The following is a 22,393-nucleotide window of genomic DNA, read 5'->3' on the forward strand; positions in this document are numbered from 1 at the left end:
CGGTTGTTTATTTAAACTACAGAGATACAAGTTTGAGTTGGTATTGAGTCGCATTGAGATGATTAATCGGAATTAGAAAAATTGGATCTTTTTGGAGCATTGGAATTGGTATCAGAAAAATTTGTGTCTATTTTCCGATGCCAAAAACGATTTTTAATTATTTTTGTTAGTTTAAAACTTGTTTCATCATTGCTGATAAAGCGATAAACTCATATTATTGTATATAGAATTTCAAACAGAACCCTTTATTTATTTCATGGGGGGGTAGTATGCTCTCATTCCATTAACCGTGACTGGATAGAGGTCCTAAGTAATTCGCAATTGTATAATAAAATTGTGAATTATTTACGACCTCTATCCAGTCATTGCTGACAAGAGCATACCACCCTCTTAAAGTAAATACAGGATTCTGTTTGAAATTCTGTCCAGATTCCCAAGTTTTACAAAATACACTTGAAAAAGGTTGGAGGTTACATAAACCGAAACGTTGTGAAAATGACACTCAAGATGAGAACAGTAGTCTGAAGAATCCGAATAATACAGAAAAAATAATCCTCATATCAAAAATTCAGAAACATAAAATAATAAATATTTACTGATTTTAAACTATAAGAGGTATGCAATAAGTAATGCCCCTTACCCACTTTCAGTTGTCTGATCTAGCTGAAATTTTGCATGTGCAATGATTTATATCTTTACGGGGTATGTGGCAAATTACAGCTCTGAACTCATTGTGGTTTCTGTTTTACAGATGTTTGAACCGATTCAGGTGTAAAATGGAGCCTGTTGAATGTCGAGCAGTGATCTGTTTTTTGTATTTGAAAGCACGCACACCACAGGAGACTTTTGATGAAATGAAAGAAACTTATGGTGATAATGCCCCATCATATGACCTTGCAAAACGCTGGCATTGTGAATTCAAACATGGCCGGAAGTCTGTGGAAACAGCTCCCAGACCAGGTCGTCCAAATCTTCTGCCATTGATGAGGCATCTGTCTGTCAAGTTGAGGTTGCCATTTTGGAAGATCGGCACATTACTATTCGCCAAATAGCCCAAGATGTCAAGATTAGTACAGGGTCTGTGGAAACTATCATTCATGACCATTTGCATATGCATAAGGTGTCTGCCAGATGGATTCCCAGGTTGCTCACACCATTCCAGAAGCGAGAACGCGTCGAGTGCTCTAGGATGAATTTGGAGATGTGCCAAGAAAATGAGTCAAAGTTTTTCAAAAGACTGATTACACAGGATGAAACCTGGGTCCATCACTATGATCCAGAGACCAAAGCCCAGTCAATGCAGTGGAAGCACTTGGACTCACCACCTCCAAAGAAGGCAAGGTCATACTCAGTCTTCTGGGACCAGGACGTAGTGATGACAGATTTCCTGGCAAAGGGTACCACAATTACAGGAGCCTATTATGCTTCACTTTTGAGGAAATTAAGGGAAGCTATCAAAATCAAGAGGCAGGGCAAGATCAGCAAAGGTGCCTCCCTCCTGCAGGACAACGCTCCAGTCCACAACTCGCATGTTGCCAGATCAGAAGCACGAGCATGCGGTTATGATATCCTCCCCCATCCTCCTTACTCTCCTGACTTTGCACTCTCTGAATTTCTTCCCAGCCATGAAGTTGTTTTTGAAAGGAAAGCGTTTCCCAGATGATACAGCCTTTATTTCTGAAGTTACGTCGTGGTTGGAGGACCAACCTGGGGTGTTCTACAAAAACGGTATCCAAAGCTGCATCAAACGATGGGAGAAATGCATAACTCTGGGTGGTTCCTATATAGAGAAAAACTAATAACTGTGCCAAGTTTTGTTGCTCTACTGCTATAAGAAGTGGGTCAGGGGCATTACTTATTGCACGCCCATCATACCATTAAAACTCTAAATTTATAGATCACTCTTTACACATTTTTTTTTTTTACATGTGAAAATATATGTTCATAAGACAGTAATTCGGAAAAAAAAAAAAAACCCCTCAGAATTGGAAGTTAAGAAAATCAGTAATTGTATTGGAATCGGGGAAAAATATTACAATCATCCCATCATTAGTATTGAATTTTGAAAGAGAAATTTGTTTTTTTTTTCAACTTCTTACACCTCTAAAGAATTAATACATTTTTCTTGTTGTATTTGTTAATATGAACATTAGGTCAGACTGGCAAAAGGGGCAAGAACATCTATTACAGTTCGTCTTTGTCTAGCTTGATGAACTTTGCTTTTAACAACAAAATCAAACACGTCTGGTGCTAACATTACAATTAGTAATGCCAACCGAATTGCTCATTACTGCTTCAAACTCATTTACTATGTAAGTACAAATTTGACATCGACTGTAACAAATGGCAGTCGCCTGTCAACTCCAACAGACTCAAAATTACTTTGTCAATAATTTCCTAATAATCAAATGATATACTAATCAGTAAAGACAGTAATGAATACAATATGGCCAGTTCAAAAGTAAAACAGCCTAATTTGCTGGCATCAGGCCTTAAATGTAGATGTTGCCTGCCAAATGTGACTTGGTTTCGTTTCATGATTTTACAGCATGTCAACCCTCTTGGGGTTGTTTCATAAAGAAATGCAATGGCAATTTAGGTAAACAAAAAGTGGACCATATGGTTACTTTCGACAGCCTCGTACCTATCACTTTCTTTATTTTATCCTTCAGCCCTCACATTCCATGAGCGATGTTTCTGACAACAATTGCCGTTTTCTGGGTTGGAATCTATCCATCAAAACACTTATTGTGTGCATGCTTTTGATGTTAAAATGATTTTCCTTTTTTGTTTTAGCTTCTAACATCAGGTGGCTTTATGCCTTGTTTGGAGCGATTTCTATGAAAAAAAAAAAATTGGAAGCAGTTCTTTGAAGATAAAGTGCTATTTTACTCAGAAGGCATCAGTGTGGTGAAATGCCTGGTCACCATTTGTAATAGCCAATAATAATAGTTAAACATTCGTACAAACCTCTCTGATTTTATGAAACATGTAGATTCGGTCCATGGCAAAAATAACAAAACAAAAATAAAACTGAGTCTAATTATATGCTTGTGGATCTAGTGAAGTAACAAGATTTCTCATTACCTCATATGCAAATGAGATGCTGTTCACTTGACTAAAAAAATCTGTTCTCCAGAGACAGGTATAAATGTGGAGTTGTTGGCTTGGACAACAGTGTAACGATTTTAACCACAAAAAATTCTTAGATGAAAGTACAGAATAGTTAACAATTTAATATTTAATCACAACTAGTTTAGTTTTGTTGCATATGAATCTTTTTCTAGTTTCCGATTTACTTCATGAGAAATTACAAGATCTTAATGAAGGATATAAATTCAGAATAATTACGATATATCTGATATATAAAGTAATGCTCTCATTAATAGCTTTAATAACAAAAAAATGCACATAAAAATCTGTTCAGTGAATTATATATTGGCCTATGTTGTTACAAAACACATTTTACTCTTGATCGATTCATTCGATAACATTAAGTAGTTCTGTTTGCCATTTTGTTACTCTATATACAGGGTGTGACGATAAAATTGTCGCCATAGAAAAGACAACATGATTCCATTTCCATTTGATGAAAACTGATTTTCTTTTTTTTTTTTTGCAGACCATGTACTAGTTGGCCAGTTGTGTACAAATCGCAAGAGCGATGGGAGCCTTCTATCATGTCTGAAAGTGACACAATGTTCAACAAGCAAGATCGGAAATGCGCTGCCGTACAACTCATGCTCTCTACTGATAAAAGGTATGACAACAGGACCATTGCCAGCACTCTCAAAATGCAAATCCGGACGGTTCAACACTTAAGGACACAGCTCAACAAAGTTTCTGGTGACGGTTATGGTCTTCGGTGTTGTTTCAAGTGAGAGCCACATCATGCCACCTTACATCTTTGAAGTTGGCTTCAAAGTCAACACCAAAGTGTATCTGGATGAGCTGAAGAGTGTGGTGATCCCCTGATACAATGAGGTGCCGCTGGCAGACTCTGGGTGTGTCAGCAGAACTCGGTGCCGGCCCAAACGTCTAAAGAGGAGTGCTAAGCCTTCTCTTACTGCCCCCTCTTCCCCCAATCTGAAATTGCTGGACTACTTCATTTGGCTATACGCCGAGAGCATCACCAACATGACCACCCCACAACACAAAACCAGCCTGATTGCCGCCATCTGCCAAGTATTTGCCGAAATTTCAACAGTGCTTGTGGAGAAGGCATGATCCCATTTCCAGACCTGTATTGAGGCAGTGATCAAGGCAGAAGACGGCTACGTAGAACAGATGTCAGTCCTTCTACATAAAGTGTCCTGAATTGATATTTTTGAATAAAAGTTTAAAAATAAATCTCAAGCAACAAATTTATCGTTCCATCCTGTATATAGATAGCAGTGGCATCAACTCTAGGTGAGTTGAACTAACTTCATCCAAAGAAGGAAGTTTCATGGCAATATGAAATTCATAAGTGGTCTCCAGTCGCTTGTATATCTTAGTCAGGGGAAATGGTGGCGTTAAATTTTTGCAGTTCTTGCAGGAAGGTGTTGACGCCCTCCTATATACATCACCTGGTATTCTCTAATAGTTACCCATTTGGTAGTAACCAGGTTCAACATTGCTTAACTTTGTTGATCTAACAAGAACCAGTGTGTCAACATGATTGTGATATATTTTTTTAATAATTGTCATGTATACAGAAAGTCAGAGTTTTTTTTTTCTCATAATCAGATATGCCACCATTATACACTGGAAACATTTTGCAGGATACATACTTTTGTAGCACTATTATTACTGCATATTTTAACTGGATGCTCTCTATTTTAATACAAAACACATTCTTTATACATTTTTTTTTTTACATTTATAATATTTTTTAAAACATTTGACCAATTGCTTTAACCTTGCTAAGCAAAATGCCAAAATGAGTAATAAAAATAACTTGCACACTTGTCGACTTTTTCATCTAAATATAATTGTTGACTTGAACAAGTTCCCTTCTTTCGACAACAACAAAAAAAGCAATAAAAAGATATAACATAATAAAAAATAAACTAAATTTTTTATTATTATCTGAGTTCTTACATTACTATTTAATACATATAGTTCAAATATATGATTCTCAATCACTCAGTTTTTACTGACAAAAAATAGCTAAGTGCAACAAGCCATGTCAAAAGAAATTAGAAGATATTGCATTTAGGATTTGTCTTCAATAAGTTTCCAGACTTTTTTGTACAGGTATTTAGAATTACCGTAGACTCTTCGAAATTCACTATGTTATTGCTATATATCTTATGAGATAACTGACCAATTTTTATGATTTCAGGTTCAAATGAACAGCTACAGCAGGAACTGGAATAAACCCTACTAAAGCCTGACTGTCACAGCTGGTGAATTTCAAAAATACAATCTAGACTTTAGAAGAAAGATATACAATAACATTCTGTTTTAAAGTTGGAAAAATGCTGCAGAAACGTATGAAATGCTTTAGACTGCTTTTGGACCATCTTACATGAATCAAGCATCAGTTTTTGAGTGGCATAAGAGATTCAAGGAAGGCAGGGGAATCTGTAAGGGATGATGAGAGATGGGGGAGGAGTAAAGAAGTCAAAACAATAAAGTTGATTGGCCAAATAAAGAATTTCATGGATAAGGATAGTTGTGTGTCTATAGAGAAAATAAGTGCACAGTTTGATGTCAGAATGGGTACTGTACACGAAATCATCCATGAGGAACTGCAAATGCAGAAGATTTGTGTGAATGCACCAGTCCACAACTCCATCCTTGTCACAGACTTTTTGACCAAAGATGATGGGCATCTAGACAGTTCCTTACTCTCCCTATAGTCCAGACCTTGCTTCCTGTAACTTTTGGCTATTCCCTACGCTTAAGGAAAACCTTAGAGGCTGCCGTTATGAGACAATTGAGGAAATGAAAAAGGCTGTGACGGAGGTCATTGACACGCTCAGACAAGAGGACTTCCATGGGGCCTTCCCGAAGTTGTTGAAACGGTACAAGTGCATTGCAACTGGAGGAGATTACTTCAAAGGGGACAAGAGTTTCATGTGTGTACTATTAATAAAGGTGCCCATACGAAAAAAAGTGGCCATACGAAAAAAAGTCTGGAAACTTATTGAAGGCACACCGTATATAACTTCTGAACGTTTGTCAAAGGTCACTTTAAACTTGGATATGGTAGGTAGCATGACAACCTCTTCTGCCATTCTGTTCTAAAGAGTAGACACACAGAGAATGTTGCCTTTCTTTTGAGACAAAAGCGACGATCGTAAATCTTCTGCAGGTGACCACAATGCACCAGGGTTATGCACAGGGGACAGAAAGCATCTACTGTTAGGCTTAGAAAAAGCGACGATCGTAAATCTTCTGTAGGTGACCACAACGAGCCGCTGGTAGATTTAACTTCTTGTTAATGATAGAAGGATAGAAATATTTAGTTTTTAAAGCCATTCTTTGTAGATAAGCACGGAGAGTTTTGTTACCATCCTGGTTGTGAAATGTTGGACACGTTCCAGTTATACAATATATTTTTGAAGATGGGCATTTGCTGCCTGGATGGCAGACTCAAGAATAGACCGCACCAGGGTTATGCCCAGGGGACAGAAAGCATCTACTGTTAGGCTTAGAAAAGATATCAGAATCAGGTAGAAAGCTTCCAACTAAATAAAATAATTTCAGTAAAATCGTATGACTTTGGTTTGTTATTCTCGATTATTAGTCGTTCTGTCATACTGTCATTTCCATAATCGATTGTTTCATCAAAATCAACATGGAGTTGTCTGCTTTTAAAGCTAACATTAAATAAATGTTTTAAAATACTAACATTTATTCGATACTAGCAGGGCCACCCAGCGTTTACCTGGTCGTAAAATGCACTTGAATATGATATTTTAATTTCTGCATATTTCATATTTATTATCATTGCGTCAATTATTTCATATTATATTGCACCCAATATATAGTCATGATTTTAAAAGTATAAAAAAATATATATATATTATTTGAGTGCCATCCGCTAGAATCGAAATCAAAACATAAAACATAGTTTCATGATTGAAACGATGTTTACAAGTTAAGCAAAGGTTGAAGTTCACTTGTACTCAACATGGTTGAACTGCATTGTGAATTTTATTAAATACAAGCTGGTTTCCATAACAACAATGTTTTTGATAGGCAAGATGCAAGTAAGGGAGGTCGGACGGTTCACAGAGTTTTATAATTATATAGATTTTATAATATAGTTTTTTTTTTAGTGATATTCAGTTGGTCACCTTGAAATCTGTCAATATATTAAAAAAAAAAAAAAACAATATTAGATAATCCCTGACGTGTTGAGTGTGCTTATGAAAGTAAAAGGTACGTCCATAGAGTTTGAGAATAAGGTGATCATCTGCTTCCAATTTCATAAAAATTTAAGAGATTGCACAAATAAGGACCAGAGATGTCAGTTAATGCTGAATAAAACTATATTCACGTCATTGAATCAAAACCCTTGTTGCCATGTTGACAGAAAACTGTCTACGGGTTGACTCATTATTTACTTACGTCATCCTTTTACTCTTACCTCCTACTTTTGTTGTTACTGTTAACGCATTTCCTTCATTCAACTTTTCCACCACTTTTCATCACTGGGCAACAATTTTTTTTGACTTTTTGAACGTTGCATAAATTTCTACAACTGCTGGATCAGGAAATGGCATATATTTCTGTCCATCAAGTCAGGTTTTTGCAATAAGTTGATTTGAAAAAAAAAAAAATCAGATCTTGTGAGAAAATTGTTTACATGTTTTTGGCATTATCAGCTGATTTTTGTCAGCACATATCACCCTAAATATGTTTTTAAGAGAAAAAAAGTACGTTTTTCCAACAAGATATATTGATTTCCTTATAGAAACATCGATTGCTGTAACCTGAATCGATAAAGGTAAGTATACATGAATTGCATGTTGCTTCATTGTTGTTCAAACTTTACGCCTTGAACTTCCATTTCTTTAAACTCCTGGAATGCTTAGGGGCAGGGAGGTCTCTATTACAAGAACAGGTCCCCTGTTCTTGTAGGTAAGTAAAAATGAGATAGGATAGTCTGAGAATTCGAACCTGGAAAGCTAGGTTTGGAATTAAGATTCAGGAGAGTTTAAAATAAATAGCAGATATGTTTGTTGAAAAGAAATTCGTTGTTTAGAAATGTTATTGAAAAAGGAATTTGATGATTCAATTCTGTTTATGAAAATGAAATTAAAATAAGGAATTTAAAAACGAACAATAGAAAATGTTAAACATATTGAAAATAGGTTAGAAGAAAAGATGCGTGAACAATGCACGTGAATTCAGGACACGGGAGTCGGGCACATACTTGGACATGGAAAGAATGAAAACGTGAAGCATGTCTAGGCCATGGGATAGAGATGCACGTGTTGGCCATGCAATGACGTCATGGCTAAGAGATGAGTTCTCAATATAGTTGGAGTTTTAGTGAGACAAACAGATAGTGTCGAGGCAGGGTCAAGAGAGGGTTGGACAGACAGGGATGACATTGGTCAGAAGGAACCCACCTTTGGAGGCGAAAGGTTAGAAGTTGAAATCATGTAGGACTTTGAATTCCTTGATGTGAAATCAATGACTGGTCGAAGAAATAAAGGACGTCATCATTTTGTAACTGCCGTCTTGTGTTGTGTCATTCTACCAAAACGAAGGTAAAGTCAAATTGTATTTGTATAATGAACTTTATGTATAAACCCATCTAAGTAATGTGTCTCCCTCAGCCATCATAACAAATGACTGTTGCCCTTGTGTCACAAGAACCGATCCCTCATCTCTACAATATGTTATAAGATTCACAAACTGTATAAATGCATCTCTATCTATCCCTCATCTAAATGTATTACATGTCTCTATGAAAATGTACCCTGTCTCTATAATTGAACACAACAACATAATAATATATAATATCTGTCCCTTCTAATACAACCCCTATGCAACAGTCTCTCTTCAGATTCCAACAGTAGTCAGCCATCATGACTGCATCCCAGAGACCTTGATACCTCATCTCCATCTCTTTCAGGTTCTGATGGAATCTCTTCTCCTATTTATCATTCATTGAACTTATGTTCACAGGAAACCTGTCCATATGTGAAAATAGGTAGTGAATCTTGAAGCTCACGTTGTAGTCCAGGTTTCTGAAAGCATGTTGTTAACAAGTTTTGAAAAGTCTCTGACTTTATAGTTGCCAAGAAAGTTCTTCACTATAACAACAAATGCATTCTACACTTTCAGTTCTATGTTCATTGAGTTTTTGAACTCTAGATCTCTAATGAGCTGCAAGATCTGAAGACCATCAAAGATTCTAGCTTTCAATTTCTCCATAGTCAATCCTGAAAAAGCCTGGCACAAGTAAGTGAAGTAGTAACCATCCTTGTCCAGAGCCTTGGTGAACTGCTTGATTAAGCTGAGCTTGATGTGCCGCAGTGGGAAGAGTATTCTGTCTTTGTCCACCAGAGAGTCATTGATAATGTTCCTTTCTTTGCAAGGCACCAATTCCACCTGCACAGGCCAGTCCAATTTTTTGAAGATTTCAAGGTTTTATGACGTCAAACTGATCCCTTTTTGACATAATCACTGAGAACTATTGGACCTGAACACTTCTTGTTATTAAAATAATCATTTCCAATCAAGACATGGCATTTTACCCTCACAAATTTCTAAAACGTTCTCATACATGCAGACATGCAAACAAAAACGCAAAAACAATGTGGCTATAGCTCAAAACCAATGTGTTGCAGACAACAAATTTGTTATTCATTCTTTTTTCATCTAATACATTCAATGTGCAAACAAGCAAAATTATCAAAGTTTAAACATTATATTAGATTCCTTATCTAGTATCTCCCGCTCAATACAGACCACTCAGTCTCGTGTGTGTCATGAGTAAGTTGCTAGAATCTGTGTTAAATAGAGAAATAGTCAACTACCTCAGCAAAAATAATCTCCTCAGTGACATGCAATATGGCTTCCATTCTGCTAAATCTACAGCTGATGTGTTAACAATTATATCTCATAGGATTAGCAAATCTCTCAATGGAGGCTTCCTTTCAAAGGCAATTTCCCTTAACATATCAAAGGCTTTTGATAGGATGTGACATAAAGGTCTGCTCCACAAAATCTCCAGCTACAGTATAGCTGGAAACGTCTTTTCAATTATTAAATCATTTCTTTCTGATAGGTTCATAAGAGTAGTGGTTGATGGGCAAAATTTTGAAGCTCACAGCATTAATGCTGTAGGCCCTCAGGGATCTATCCTTGGTCCAACTCTCTTCCTGATCTACATCAATGATCTCCCAAATCACATCTTAAGATCATTTGCAGACATTTATATTAATGACACTACCGTCTATGGCAACACTTCAAAGGCCGTAAATGACAAAGTTCTCTCTGATTCTCTCTCCTCTGATCTTGAGCAGGTGGTGTAATGGGGAAAGAGGTGGCTGGTTACTTTTAATGCATCTAAGACAAAACTTCGATTTTTCAATCATCAACGCTCTAATACCCATCTAGTATCAATTAAAATGAATGGCTCTCATCTTGGAGACTCCATGTTTTGACAAGCTTTTGGGTTTGACCTTTACTTCAGATCTGAGATGGAACACATACATCAAATCCGTTGCTAGGGCTACTGGGAAAATGGTGGGATTGTTCTGCCATTCCAGTAAATATCTCACTGCTGATGCAATTCTCTCCATGTATAAGAGCCTAGTGTATCCAAGGATGGAGTACTGTTGCCACATCTGAGCAGGACCTGCTAGAAGCAGCTTATCCTGCCTTGACAGAGTTCAAAATAGACTTCGTAGCCTAGTAGGTGATGCCCTTTTCTCTTCCCTGGAACCTATTTCCTCATAGAGAAGACATCGCGAGCCTGTCTCTGCTTTATCATTATTTCCATGGCAAGTGATCGACTGAGCTCCCATTTATGGTACCCTCTGGCCTGACTTTCACGAAAAACACCCATCTAGCTAAAACCACTATCAATAATTTCCCCCATTCTTTATCTGTGCCTTAACCTAAATGTAGATTCCATGAAAAAAAGCTTCTTTCTTAGAACTGCACGCCTGTGGAACTCTGTTCCATTTTCCTGCTTTCCAACTGACTACAATATGGTTGTCTTCAAGTTCAATGTGAACAAATTCTTGATGAGCCATCCCCTAATCCAATTTATCAAATTTCCACTACTATGGATGAATGGCATGTTCCCCTTAACCACTGCACACTCATTACCCCTTATCCTCGAGTAACCCTCGGGCTTTGATAAGTGGTGATTCCTTTGTAAAAAAAAAAAAATTAAAAATAATAATATATATATGCATGCATACACACACACACTACGACATTTTCCCATTTATTACTGTACACTTGTTAGTCCTTATTCTCAAGCGAGTGGCCTCCAGACTTAAGTGGTGACGCCTTTGTATAAAAAAAAAAAAAGATATATATATATAAAATATACATGGCGCTGGTTGGATTTCAGTCACTTCATGAGGTAGTTAAAAACTTCTAAACACGTTAAGCAATACTTGCTGTTACAACACTCACTCACTGCAAGGGTGCCCACGAAGTGGGTATCCGAGTGTACTGCAAAATCCTGCACAAAACGAGGGCACCCTTGCAGCAAGTGACTGGTGTAACAGCAACTATTGCTTAACATGTTTAAAAGTGTTTAATTACTTCATGAAGTGACTGAAATCCAACCAGCGCCATGGTGGTGGTCCCTGAGATGGAGGCAAGCCCTAACTTGGTCTGCACCATCCCTAGGTGGAGGGTTTATAAGGAGCTGCACAAAATATCACATTAACCTTTGACCTTGACCTTGAAAAATGGTGGGAACCATCCCTAAGTCAAAGACCATCACCATGCCAGGTTTGGTTATAAGCGATCCAATGGTGTGGATGAAGGAGAGTATATATACATAGGCTATGACCTTGACCTTTGACCATAACCTTGAAAAATAGTGTACATCATTTCTATATGGGGGACCATCATCATGCCAGGTTTGGTCATGATTAGTCGAGTGGTGTGAGCTGTAGGAGAGTTGTACACACAGACAACCATGCATATAAACACTACTTTATATATATATATATATATATATATATACTAGCAAAAGTACCTGTCGTTGATTGGGTTCAAAAACAGCCTACACAAGATGGACTCTGATTTATGAAAGAATGATAGGTTATGAAAAGGAAGGGTTGTAAATTTGGGTTGAATTTGGGGGTATCAAAACCAAAGCAAAATATGATGAAAGTAAAAATAAAATAGATAAACCCCATAATTTATTATACCATACCTGTTCACACTGAAACACTTATCACAATATTCTGTGGATCTATATTAAAAAACCTTGTTAAACTTTGTGACATATTTCCATTCTATAGAAGTCAGGTGCGAACGAACACCCCATAATTTTATTATACCATATTTCTTCAAACTGAAACATAATTATCAAAGTATACTTATACAGATAGATATGAAAAATCTTTATTAAAGTTTGTGCCTATTTCCATTCTATGGAGGCCAGGCGCAAATGCAGACCCCATCCCTATTTAAGTTAAAACATACTTATCAAAGTATTCTTATGTACATCTATATCAAAAACACTTGTAAACGTTTTTTTAATTTTTTATTTCCATACTTTGTGGACCAGGCGCGAATGCAGACCTCACAATTTTAATGAACCACCATTCTGCCAGATCAAACATACCCATTCCTGTGTCTTGATACATCTTCTATCATTATATGCAATCAGTTTTTTAAAATAGTCAACCATATAGGAGCCTATTCGTGACCAGACACACACACATACATTCAGCTTTATATTATAGATATATAAATTTGTATTCCCGTCTGTTTGTTTGTATTTTGTTTGTATGTTTGTTCACAATTTTATTAATATATACCAAAGGTCCATTACTTTCCTATTTCATTTATTTTTATATATATAGTATGATTCTTGCAAAATATATGTTCAAGAGGTAACCTCATTTTCATATTACATTAAGGAAAATCGATTTTACTAAATAGCTGTATGTTAGTTACTGTTTATAGCGAGAGAATTGTTTTAAGTGTTCTCCTTAAGATTGTTATTTTAAGTTGATTTGTATTGATAATATATTTAATTTAATTTGAATTATTACTGACATCGATTTTTTTAGAAACTGGTTTTGATTATTTCCCCGGAACACCACCTGTTGTCTTCTATTATATTAATCTCAAACGTCAGTTTGTGTGTGTATGTGTGTGTGTGCTAAAAACTTTCACTAGCCACATTGGACCGAGTCAAAACTGGTACCGTCTGAAAGAGCGATCCCTTGGGTGCATAATATCTGAAAATTATAAAAAAAAGATTAATTCTGTGGTCACTTTTTACAACGCAATTTTTTTCAATTCACGTATGCGTTTATGTTTATAAACGTTATTTTTCAGAGTCATATCATCATAAGTTGTCGTGGTCCAGTGGGCAAAAGCATTTGCCACTTAACTTTTTCCCTCTTTCACATTTCAGGTTCGAGCCTGCCTACTGCGGCTAATTGAAAAAAAATTGTCTTTTTGTAGTTGCATGGGTACTCGCTCCTATTTTAATTGAAACAAGTTGTTTTGATTCGTTTTTTTTTTGTATTGGGGGAGGGGTCTAGATTTCACCTACTTCTGTTCTTTTCTGGGGTTGCTCCTTAGTATAGCAGCTCTGTCCAAACCGAATTTCATGTCCTCCTGTGCAACGCCGGGTATCCATGCTAGTAGATATATATATATATGCACAGACATACAATCACTGTTCACTCATGAGCTTTTGTGTCACAGGTTGTCTTTGTTCCATTTTAATGGATGCCATAATTCTTTAGTTACTTATAGCAAAGGCGCTGAAGAAATGACGTTAGGGTTTTGCAGTTCTTGGTATTTCCAAATGGCCACTCATCTGGTACTAGCCAGGCTCAACTTCAGTGATCTAAAGAGAACTGGTGTATCAACATGATTATGCCATATATACTGACATCAGTATAAAAGATTTCATTACTAATTGAACTGATTACCTACAATGAGACTCCAGCTGTTTTTCTGTTGATGAAACATCAACCAATCAGTGAGGGTCAAAAGGATTCCCCCATCGAACATTATAAATGGCTTATGATTGCTGTAACGTTAGACTGATGAACATACTCAGCTATTAAATCATAAAATATACAGAAAAAAACAAACTTTGTAAACATGCAAAATCAGCTAATATAAAAATGCATCACAGACACGCCACCTGAGTACTTGACGCAAGTAAAAACATCCTACATTGAAAATATTGTATAAAAAAATACACACACATATATATATATATATATATATATATATATATTCACACACACAAGAAATAAGCTGCCGAATCCAAAGCTTATGTGCCTCCTTTGGTAAGCTAGAAAAACGGCTCTGGATAAGTGGTATCCGGCTAGACACAAAGTGCAGAGTCTACAAAAGCCGTTGTTCTGCATTGATGTGCTCAGCAGAGACCTATACTCTGTATCGAGAACACATAAGGAGACTGGAAACCATCCAGCAGAGACATCTAAAAAGGATTATGAAGATCAAATGGAGTAACTACGTATCAAATGTGAAAGTTCTCTGGAGAGCAAACCTAGACAGCGTGGAAGCTACTCTTGCTACTATGCCACTGTAATGGACCGGGCACATTACCAAAATGGAAGACAACCGAATCCCAATGGGGAACTGAAAAATAGAATCCACAAGGTAGGAAGTCAGATGCTTCCCTACAAAGATGTAACAAAGCGGCACCTGAAGGCAATGAACATCAATGTCGAGAGTTGGGAGGAACAAGCCAAAGGAAGGAGTACTGGCAGAACATTCTCCACAAAGGGAAGGAAGAAATAGAGAGAAAGATTGGAAAAGCCTTAGAGCTGAGACACTATCGACGACACAACCCCAGCACCCACATATGCGGTGCCTGTGACCGGACGTTTGACACAGAAAGAGTGCTACACCAACACCGAGGGATAAAGCATCAAGACCCTGACTAGTCATCGTCAAAACTGACGGAAAAACTGACTTGTTTCACCTCACTGTATCTTAAGTTGCTTCAGCCCGAGTCTATCCATTACATGTTTGCATTGTTCTGCCTTCTATAAACCTAAATTTCTTCTTATATACACATTGAACAATGCTTCAAGCAAACTACTTTAAACTATTAAAGAAAAATCTGCATGATATATGTACCCACTGAAACAAAAATATCACATTCCAAAAATCGCATAAATTGATCAAGTAGTTTTGTTTTTTAAAAAAGAAAATCAAAATCAAAGAATGTTTCAAGCAAACTACTTTAACATATATTTATATATATATATACACACACACACTAGCAGAGCGCCTGGCGTTGCCCGGTTGTAAAATATGCTTAAATATATTTTGATTAATGCAGATTTTCTATTTATTATTATTATACTAACTTGGGTTCCTGGCATTGCCCGAGTGTTTGTAGGGTGTGTTGAGCAAAAAAAAAAAAAAAGTTGTAGTAGACAGGCAGGCAGGTTCGAACTTGTGATTCGAAGGTTGAAAAAAAAGTGGAGGGGTGTGTAAGTGTGTTCATGTGCAAAAAAAAAAAAAATCGGGAGTAGTAAGCAGGCCATAGCACATCACAAGAAAAGGAGGTGAAAAAAAAAACAAAAAAACAAACGGTCTTATCGATGCGCCCACCACAATTGTGTCATCAAAATAACGTCTTTTATGCGACGTCGTTGACAAGAGGTTTGAATGACTTGCAAAAATGTCAGCGAAAAAAAAATCCATCCCTCCTTGTAGAAAACTGCCCAGATGAGGGTGAAGGAATTAATGTTTTTAGCCAATTTTTTGATCGTCCAAAAGGTAAGCTTCAAAACGATACCAGCCTCATGAAAATCCGTTGCGTCTGTCGAAAGTTTTAGGTAGTCATGCAAACATACATACATACATACATTTAAACAGACAGGTGAGATTTATATGATAGATTATATTAGACCCAATTTAATTTCACATTTTTGTACTGATATTCCCGGGATAAAACCCAAATATAAAGTTTCACTTGGGTTCGAATACTCTATATTTGAAGTTTCATGTCTGTAGACTAAAAACTCTAGGAGTTTGATAGCCTACAGTTTTTGAAACAAAAATATATACGCATACATAAACATATATGGAAAGAGTTTTGTGTTTACTATAACCTTTTTACGTAAATATTACGCAAGTATAAATCATGTAGAATATCTGCATTAATATATTTACACGTAATAGTTAACTAAAGATGATCATCCCATAAGAAAACCAAAAAAAAACTAATAGGGAATTAATAAAATGAATGTTCCAAAGAATATGCAAAAGATCTTTTGCAGATGAATGCAATTCTACGACCCATATATAAGAAAGTTGTTTTTTATTTTCATATAAATAGAAAAAAAGGGTTTTTGATATGAATACCAATACATAAAAAACAAACAAATTTATAGATTAATGCTTTTCGCTCACCCATTTTCGAAAAAAAAAAAAAAAAAAAAATGGGACTAAATTATTTAATAGCAAACGTAAAATATCTATTTACAGCAATTTGTCCGATTCTTCTTCTTATTGAAACGTTAATTATGATTGTGTGCATTTCAGAGTTTTCAAAGAAGAATCTTAGCGATTACAGATCATTTAAACTTACCCCCCCCCAAAAAAAATGATAATAAAGAACAATGGATGGCAAAAAGAAAAGATGTCTTTAATGTGCAACAAGCTGTGGACGCTCAGCCTTGCTGGGATGGAAAATATACTTAAATATATTTTAATTCATGCAGATTTCGTATTTATTATTACAGAGCCAATTCTCTATTGAATATATAAATTGTTTTTAAAATATAATTATCCACTGACACGTGTTTAATCGTCTACGACTCATCAGAGTGGCTGAATCTATCTCTCTCTCATATATATATATATATATATATATATATATATATATATATATATATATATTACTGATTTCAAAAGTTAAAAAAAATGACTTGTGTGCCATCAAAGTAGAATCGAAACCAAAACATTTAACATTCCAGCCACGCTCCTTACTGTTCCAGCCATCGGCAGATAGATATGAAAGATTTAAAATTAAACTTTACTTTTCAACTTGCCAACATATTTCTGTATGCGGTATTCATCCATCCAAACAAAGATTTTACTTGTTATAAACATCCTTGGTGTATGATTCCTATTTTCTGTTAATTTCAGTGTCATGTGACTAGTAATTTAAGAGTTTATCAGTTAAATATTTTCACATAGACACACATACATACACCTATTTTGTTTATGTAGATTAGTACTGGCTAACGTCATATTCTGGGATAGCCAGTGTTAACATTGTTTGGCTTTGGTGATCTAATGTGTGCTAATGTGATTATATTATACGATACTTTTTAACTCATTATAAATGTGCTAAGGATATAGCCCATTGGCTCAGAGTAAGTGCTTTATCCAAAGTTGACAGTTGAATATGATGTGTCCATATGTTTGCATTAAATACTACCCCCTATTAATCTAACTGTGCATTGAATAGATACCAAGATACCATAATATTTAGTTTGCTGCACATTATAATAAAAGTCTATTCAAAATTTCAGCCATATCTGCACAGTAGTTTAAGAGAAAAAGTAGAATGGACAGACAGGCAGATTACGAGAAATATAGATATTGGTTTGTAGGCGGAAAGTAAAATGGCTGAACTTTTATGGTCATAGCAATAATGAGGAAAGTGAGAAAGAGGCAAGTAACCACATTTGAATTGATAAAGGCAGAAATTGGCTGAAATCAAAGAAATATGGCGGAAATACTATGATACAAACAAAAACGGGGTTTCAAGAATCAAGAGAGAAAAAAAGATTTAAAAACAGAAGTAGATTAGATTTTAAAACATTTTTTTTTGTTTATTTTTATTCAATTAAAAAACATTTTAAAATAAAAGATGAGATCCGTGAAGACGTTCCAAAAAGCCCAGGAAGATGAGTTTCCAATTTGAATGTGAGATATCACGATGGTAAGTTGAATTCGTATCTCTTAAATGATGTCATAAAGAATTGAAATCAAATATTTTATAATTGGGATGAATCAAAAGATTTGAGTTTATGCTCTATACAATCTCATTGGTTTAAAGGACATTGTATTTGGTCCATTATAATAGAAAGTATATATTATAGACTATATGAAGTATTTGGTTCATTATAATAGAAAGTATATATTACATTATATACTATATGAAGTATTTGGTTCATTATAATAGAAAATATATATTACATTATATACTATATGAAGTATTTGGTCCATTATAATAGAAAGTATATATTACATTATAGACTTTATGAAGTATTTGATCCATTAAAATAGAAAGTATATATTATATACTATATGAATTATTTGTTCCATTATAATAGAAAATATACAATATGAAATATTTGGTCCATTATAATAGAAAATATATAATATATACTATATGAAATATTTGATCGATTATAATAGAAAGTATGTAATATATTATATACTATATGAGGTATTTAGAATATTATAGAATAATCAATTCTACATGGAGTTTTTAATATCTATCTCTTAAAAACGGATTTTAAATTATTATGTTTTAGTTTTATCCTTATTAATTGGATGCTTGCACATGCATTAAACAAGATAAGAATGCGTTGAATGAATTTGGTTACCTCATGGTAGACTGATGGTTGAGCCAACGAGGGGATCCTGTAAGTCATGGTCTTAGGTTTCCCATCAGGATATACAATCTCCTACAATGACAGAAAAGGGAAAGCAACGTTTAAAAATATGACAACAAAAGGTAGAAACAAACGAGTTTCAAAGGAAAATAAAACAGTTTCATTATGAACGTCCAGCAATAGGATCTTGGCTTTAGAATTTGAAATGTAGCAAAAAAATATCAATAAATACAACAGACACGAAGTCCTAAAATCTGGAGAGAAAAAAAAACAAACAAACAAAAAAAAAAACAGTCTTCGACCTTTGATAATAATAACCAAACGACTAAACTCAAACAAATCTGAGGTCTACATGAAACACCAAATAAAAGGTGATCAGTTTTCATGTAATCTATGCAATTCGTGTGGTTTATCTGGCTCTTTGTTGAAGGATGCAATTGGAAACAAAGCCAAATACCAAGATAAAAACAATTTTCATAAGTAAAGTAAAGTTTTACAAAATCTTTAATAGTGGTGGGATTAATTTTGTATTGACGGGTTTTATTGCTGAATCTGTATGTATGCCAATTGTCTTTTCCCCTGATGTATCTCTCCTTCAGTGAGGGTTGACAACTGTGGACGTCTCATTATCAATCTCCCTTTCACACACACACACATATACATATATATATATATATATATATATATATATATATATATATATGCAGCTTCTCACTCATGGGTTGAGCTCTTTCAATTTAACGTGAAGCATCATTGTTTGTAATTGAAAAAGAATTCTCTTGATATTCGGTGATGTAAGCAACTATAAAAACATTAAAAGTTCCCTTTTGTAAATGAACGAGGATCGTGTACAAGTAAGATTACTGACTACTGTACAAGCGGTCCGGTTTCGAATCTTAGCTTGAAACACTCACCAAGACTACCCACACTGAAGAGCTGTGTGTAGGTGGGTGTGTGTGTATATATATATATAGAAAAGCTTAATAGCAATGGAAGATACCGGGTTGGTGAAATTATATATATATATATATATATAAACAGGCAACAGAAGACAGCATTTAAAAATTTACAAATCTTCGTATATCTATTTCTTTATCAAAAGACCTTTCACATATAAAATACATGAAGATACTGTTAAATACAACTATGATGATATAATGTGTTTGATTGTTTCGAGAATGAAACCTTTCTTTTTCAAAAAGATAACGAATCAAAAGCATGTCGTAAATACGGAACAACAATTACAAATCCATATGGTGTTGAAATAATAATAACGTTATTATTTAGAAACCCATTCTTAACACGAAGAGGGTAAGATGTTTTGTATCTATTCTGTAATTTCACCTAATAATTTAATAAAGATACCGTAAAACTTGAATTTTATTTAAAAATACTATAAAACATAGCACGGTACCCTTCTTTGCATAAGGACAGTATTTATAAATCAGGCAAGGATATCCATTACATTTCCATTTCCTATAAATAAGGGGTCCTTTAAAAACAAATTCAGTCTACTTCTATTAATAAAAGATATCAGGAGTTCCCTATAAATAAAGATTTCAGAAGGAGAAAAAGAAAAATAGCAAAAGTAAAATGCTTTTCTGATGACTATTTCTTTGTGATCGTTAAGAAAGCAAAAAAAAAAAAAAAAAAAAAAGCAGTCAGGATGAAACAGGAAGAAGACAATGACACATTAGACAGTGAACTAATACAAAACAAAACAAAAAAATTATTACAAATCCAGTGAATTTTCAAAAAGTCATTGTGGAGGACGTTGAGATGGGGAGACCAACGAAGGCTTGTGAAAAGACTCATAATAGAGTGAAAAAGGTTATGAGAGAGAGAGAGAGAGAGAGAGAGAGAGAGAGAGAGAGAGAGAGAGAGAGAGAGCCTTTCATCTTACACGCCATTAGTTAATTGATTCTCACCGGGCGACCCAATATCAAGGTCTTATGCCAGACATTAAATACCTACAATAGATGAAGCGTCTGCAACCAAAACTACGCCATTCTAAAGTTTTTTTGTAATTTAAAAAAAATGTACTATCTTAATATGAACATCGCTGTAATGATATAGAAACAGTAGAACCCCAGGATACGGCATTAATCCATTCCGGGTTTGAGATCGTCAGATGAAATCGCCGGTGGCGAGGCCTAAACAAAATCTTATACAGTACATACTGAAATTTAGTAACAAAATACAGTACCGTATATAATACACATTATATAATCAAATAACATTATAAATAACGCCGTAAGGCGGGGCAAATACCGTAACCAGGGCCGGAAAAACATTGCATTCCACATTGTAACCTTTTTTTACAAACGGTATCCTATGGTCCTATTGAATACGTTATATTTCATAATTTACTATGCACTGTCTCTCTCTATATATTATATGCACACGCGCGCACACACACACACACATACGGTGCAGCATGTAAGGCATGTATACCATTAGTAAACATACCAAAACCACAAATATATTTATATAACATTTATATCATTTTATTGTTCGTATGGTACGCCTTACACGTGTTTCGTTGAATGGCATAGATTGACCAAACAGAGACCCATATAAATCCATAAGAGACCCGTGTGTGTCTGTGTGTGTGTGTGTACACACTAGCAGGCAGCCCGGTGCTGCCCGGTCATAAAATACACTTGAATATGATATTTTAATTCATGTAGATTATGTATTTATTATTATAGAGACAATTTGCTATTGATTATTATATTGTACCTAATATATAGTAGTGAGATCAAAACTAAAACTAAATATATATGACTTGGGTGCCATCGGTTCAAATCGAAACCAAATATACAACTCTCCACCCTCGTTCCTTAGCTTCTGAGCCATATATATATATATATAATAAAAATTACAATTAAATTTACCAAAATGATCCAAGATGGTAAAATTAAAGTATATTATAAATATTAAAGAATTAATATTCATAAAGTTATCTCAGCCAGATGTAAAAGCTCGATAAAACCAAATGGGAGATAGAGCTTATAATACATTATATATTTGGATTTTACCGTCACTGGATTTTTTATCTTCCACCAGACTATCCATTCACGTGTAATCACCGTTTTCTTCACCATATTCCCTCTGCTTCACTTTTTTTTGTTATCAAGTAAGATCTTTGACTTGTTGTTTCATCAAATACTTTTGCATGCAAAATCCGTTCCCGCATTTTGCTAATTCCTTCCCTCTGATGAGAAGGAAAGTATTTCTTTGAAACTCCGCGGATTAAGGACTATCCACTTATCTAGTGTTTCCTTTTCAAATTAAATATGTTTTTAACTCATTTCAAAGTGTTTTTTAACACGTTATATATATATATCTTATATATATATATATATATATATATATATATATATATATATATATATACACACACACACGACTTATACTTTATTTTTTTAATTCACTAACAATCGATTATTTATTGAAATAAAACATACAATAACATAAAGTAGTAAAACTAAGAATATAATCTGATTACAAAATTAAATCCATTAACTTAAAAAAAAATTTTTTTTAAGAGTTGAATTGAGATAATAGTTAAAAAAAGGAGATGATTCAAGGGAGTACACATACAA

The 22,393-nt window shown here is 34.7% G+C and overlaps 1 protein-coding gene across 3 annotated transcripts in view; it reads right to left on the reverse strand.

The window, feature by feature from the left end:
- Nucleotides 1-22,393, reverse strand: part of LOC145248143 (hyccin-like) — a 710,814-nt gene that overhangs the window by 370,129 nt on the left and 318,292 nt on the right. For all 3 annotated transcript variants that reach the window (XM_080109963.1, XM_080109964.1, XM_080109962.1), the window contains exon 6: nt 18,777-18,857. In XM_080109963.1, coding sequence (XP_079966089.1) covers nt 18,777-18,857 — 81 coding nt within the window. The remainder of the gene's footprint in view (nt 1-18,776; nt 18,858-22,393) is intronic.

The sequence above is a fragment of the Euprymna scolopes genome, chromosome 26 (genome assembly GCF_053919585.1).
Source record: "Euprymna scolopes isolate OS-2025 chromosome 26, ASM5391958v1, whole genome shotgun sequence".
NCBI classification, from domain to species: domain Eukaryota; kingdom Metazoa; phylum Mollusca; class Cephalopoda; order Sepiida; family Sepiolidae; genus Euprymna; species Euprymna scolopes.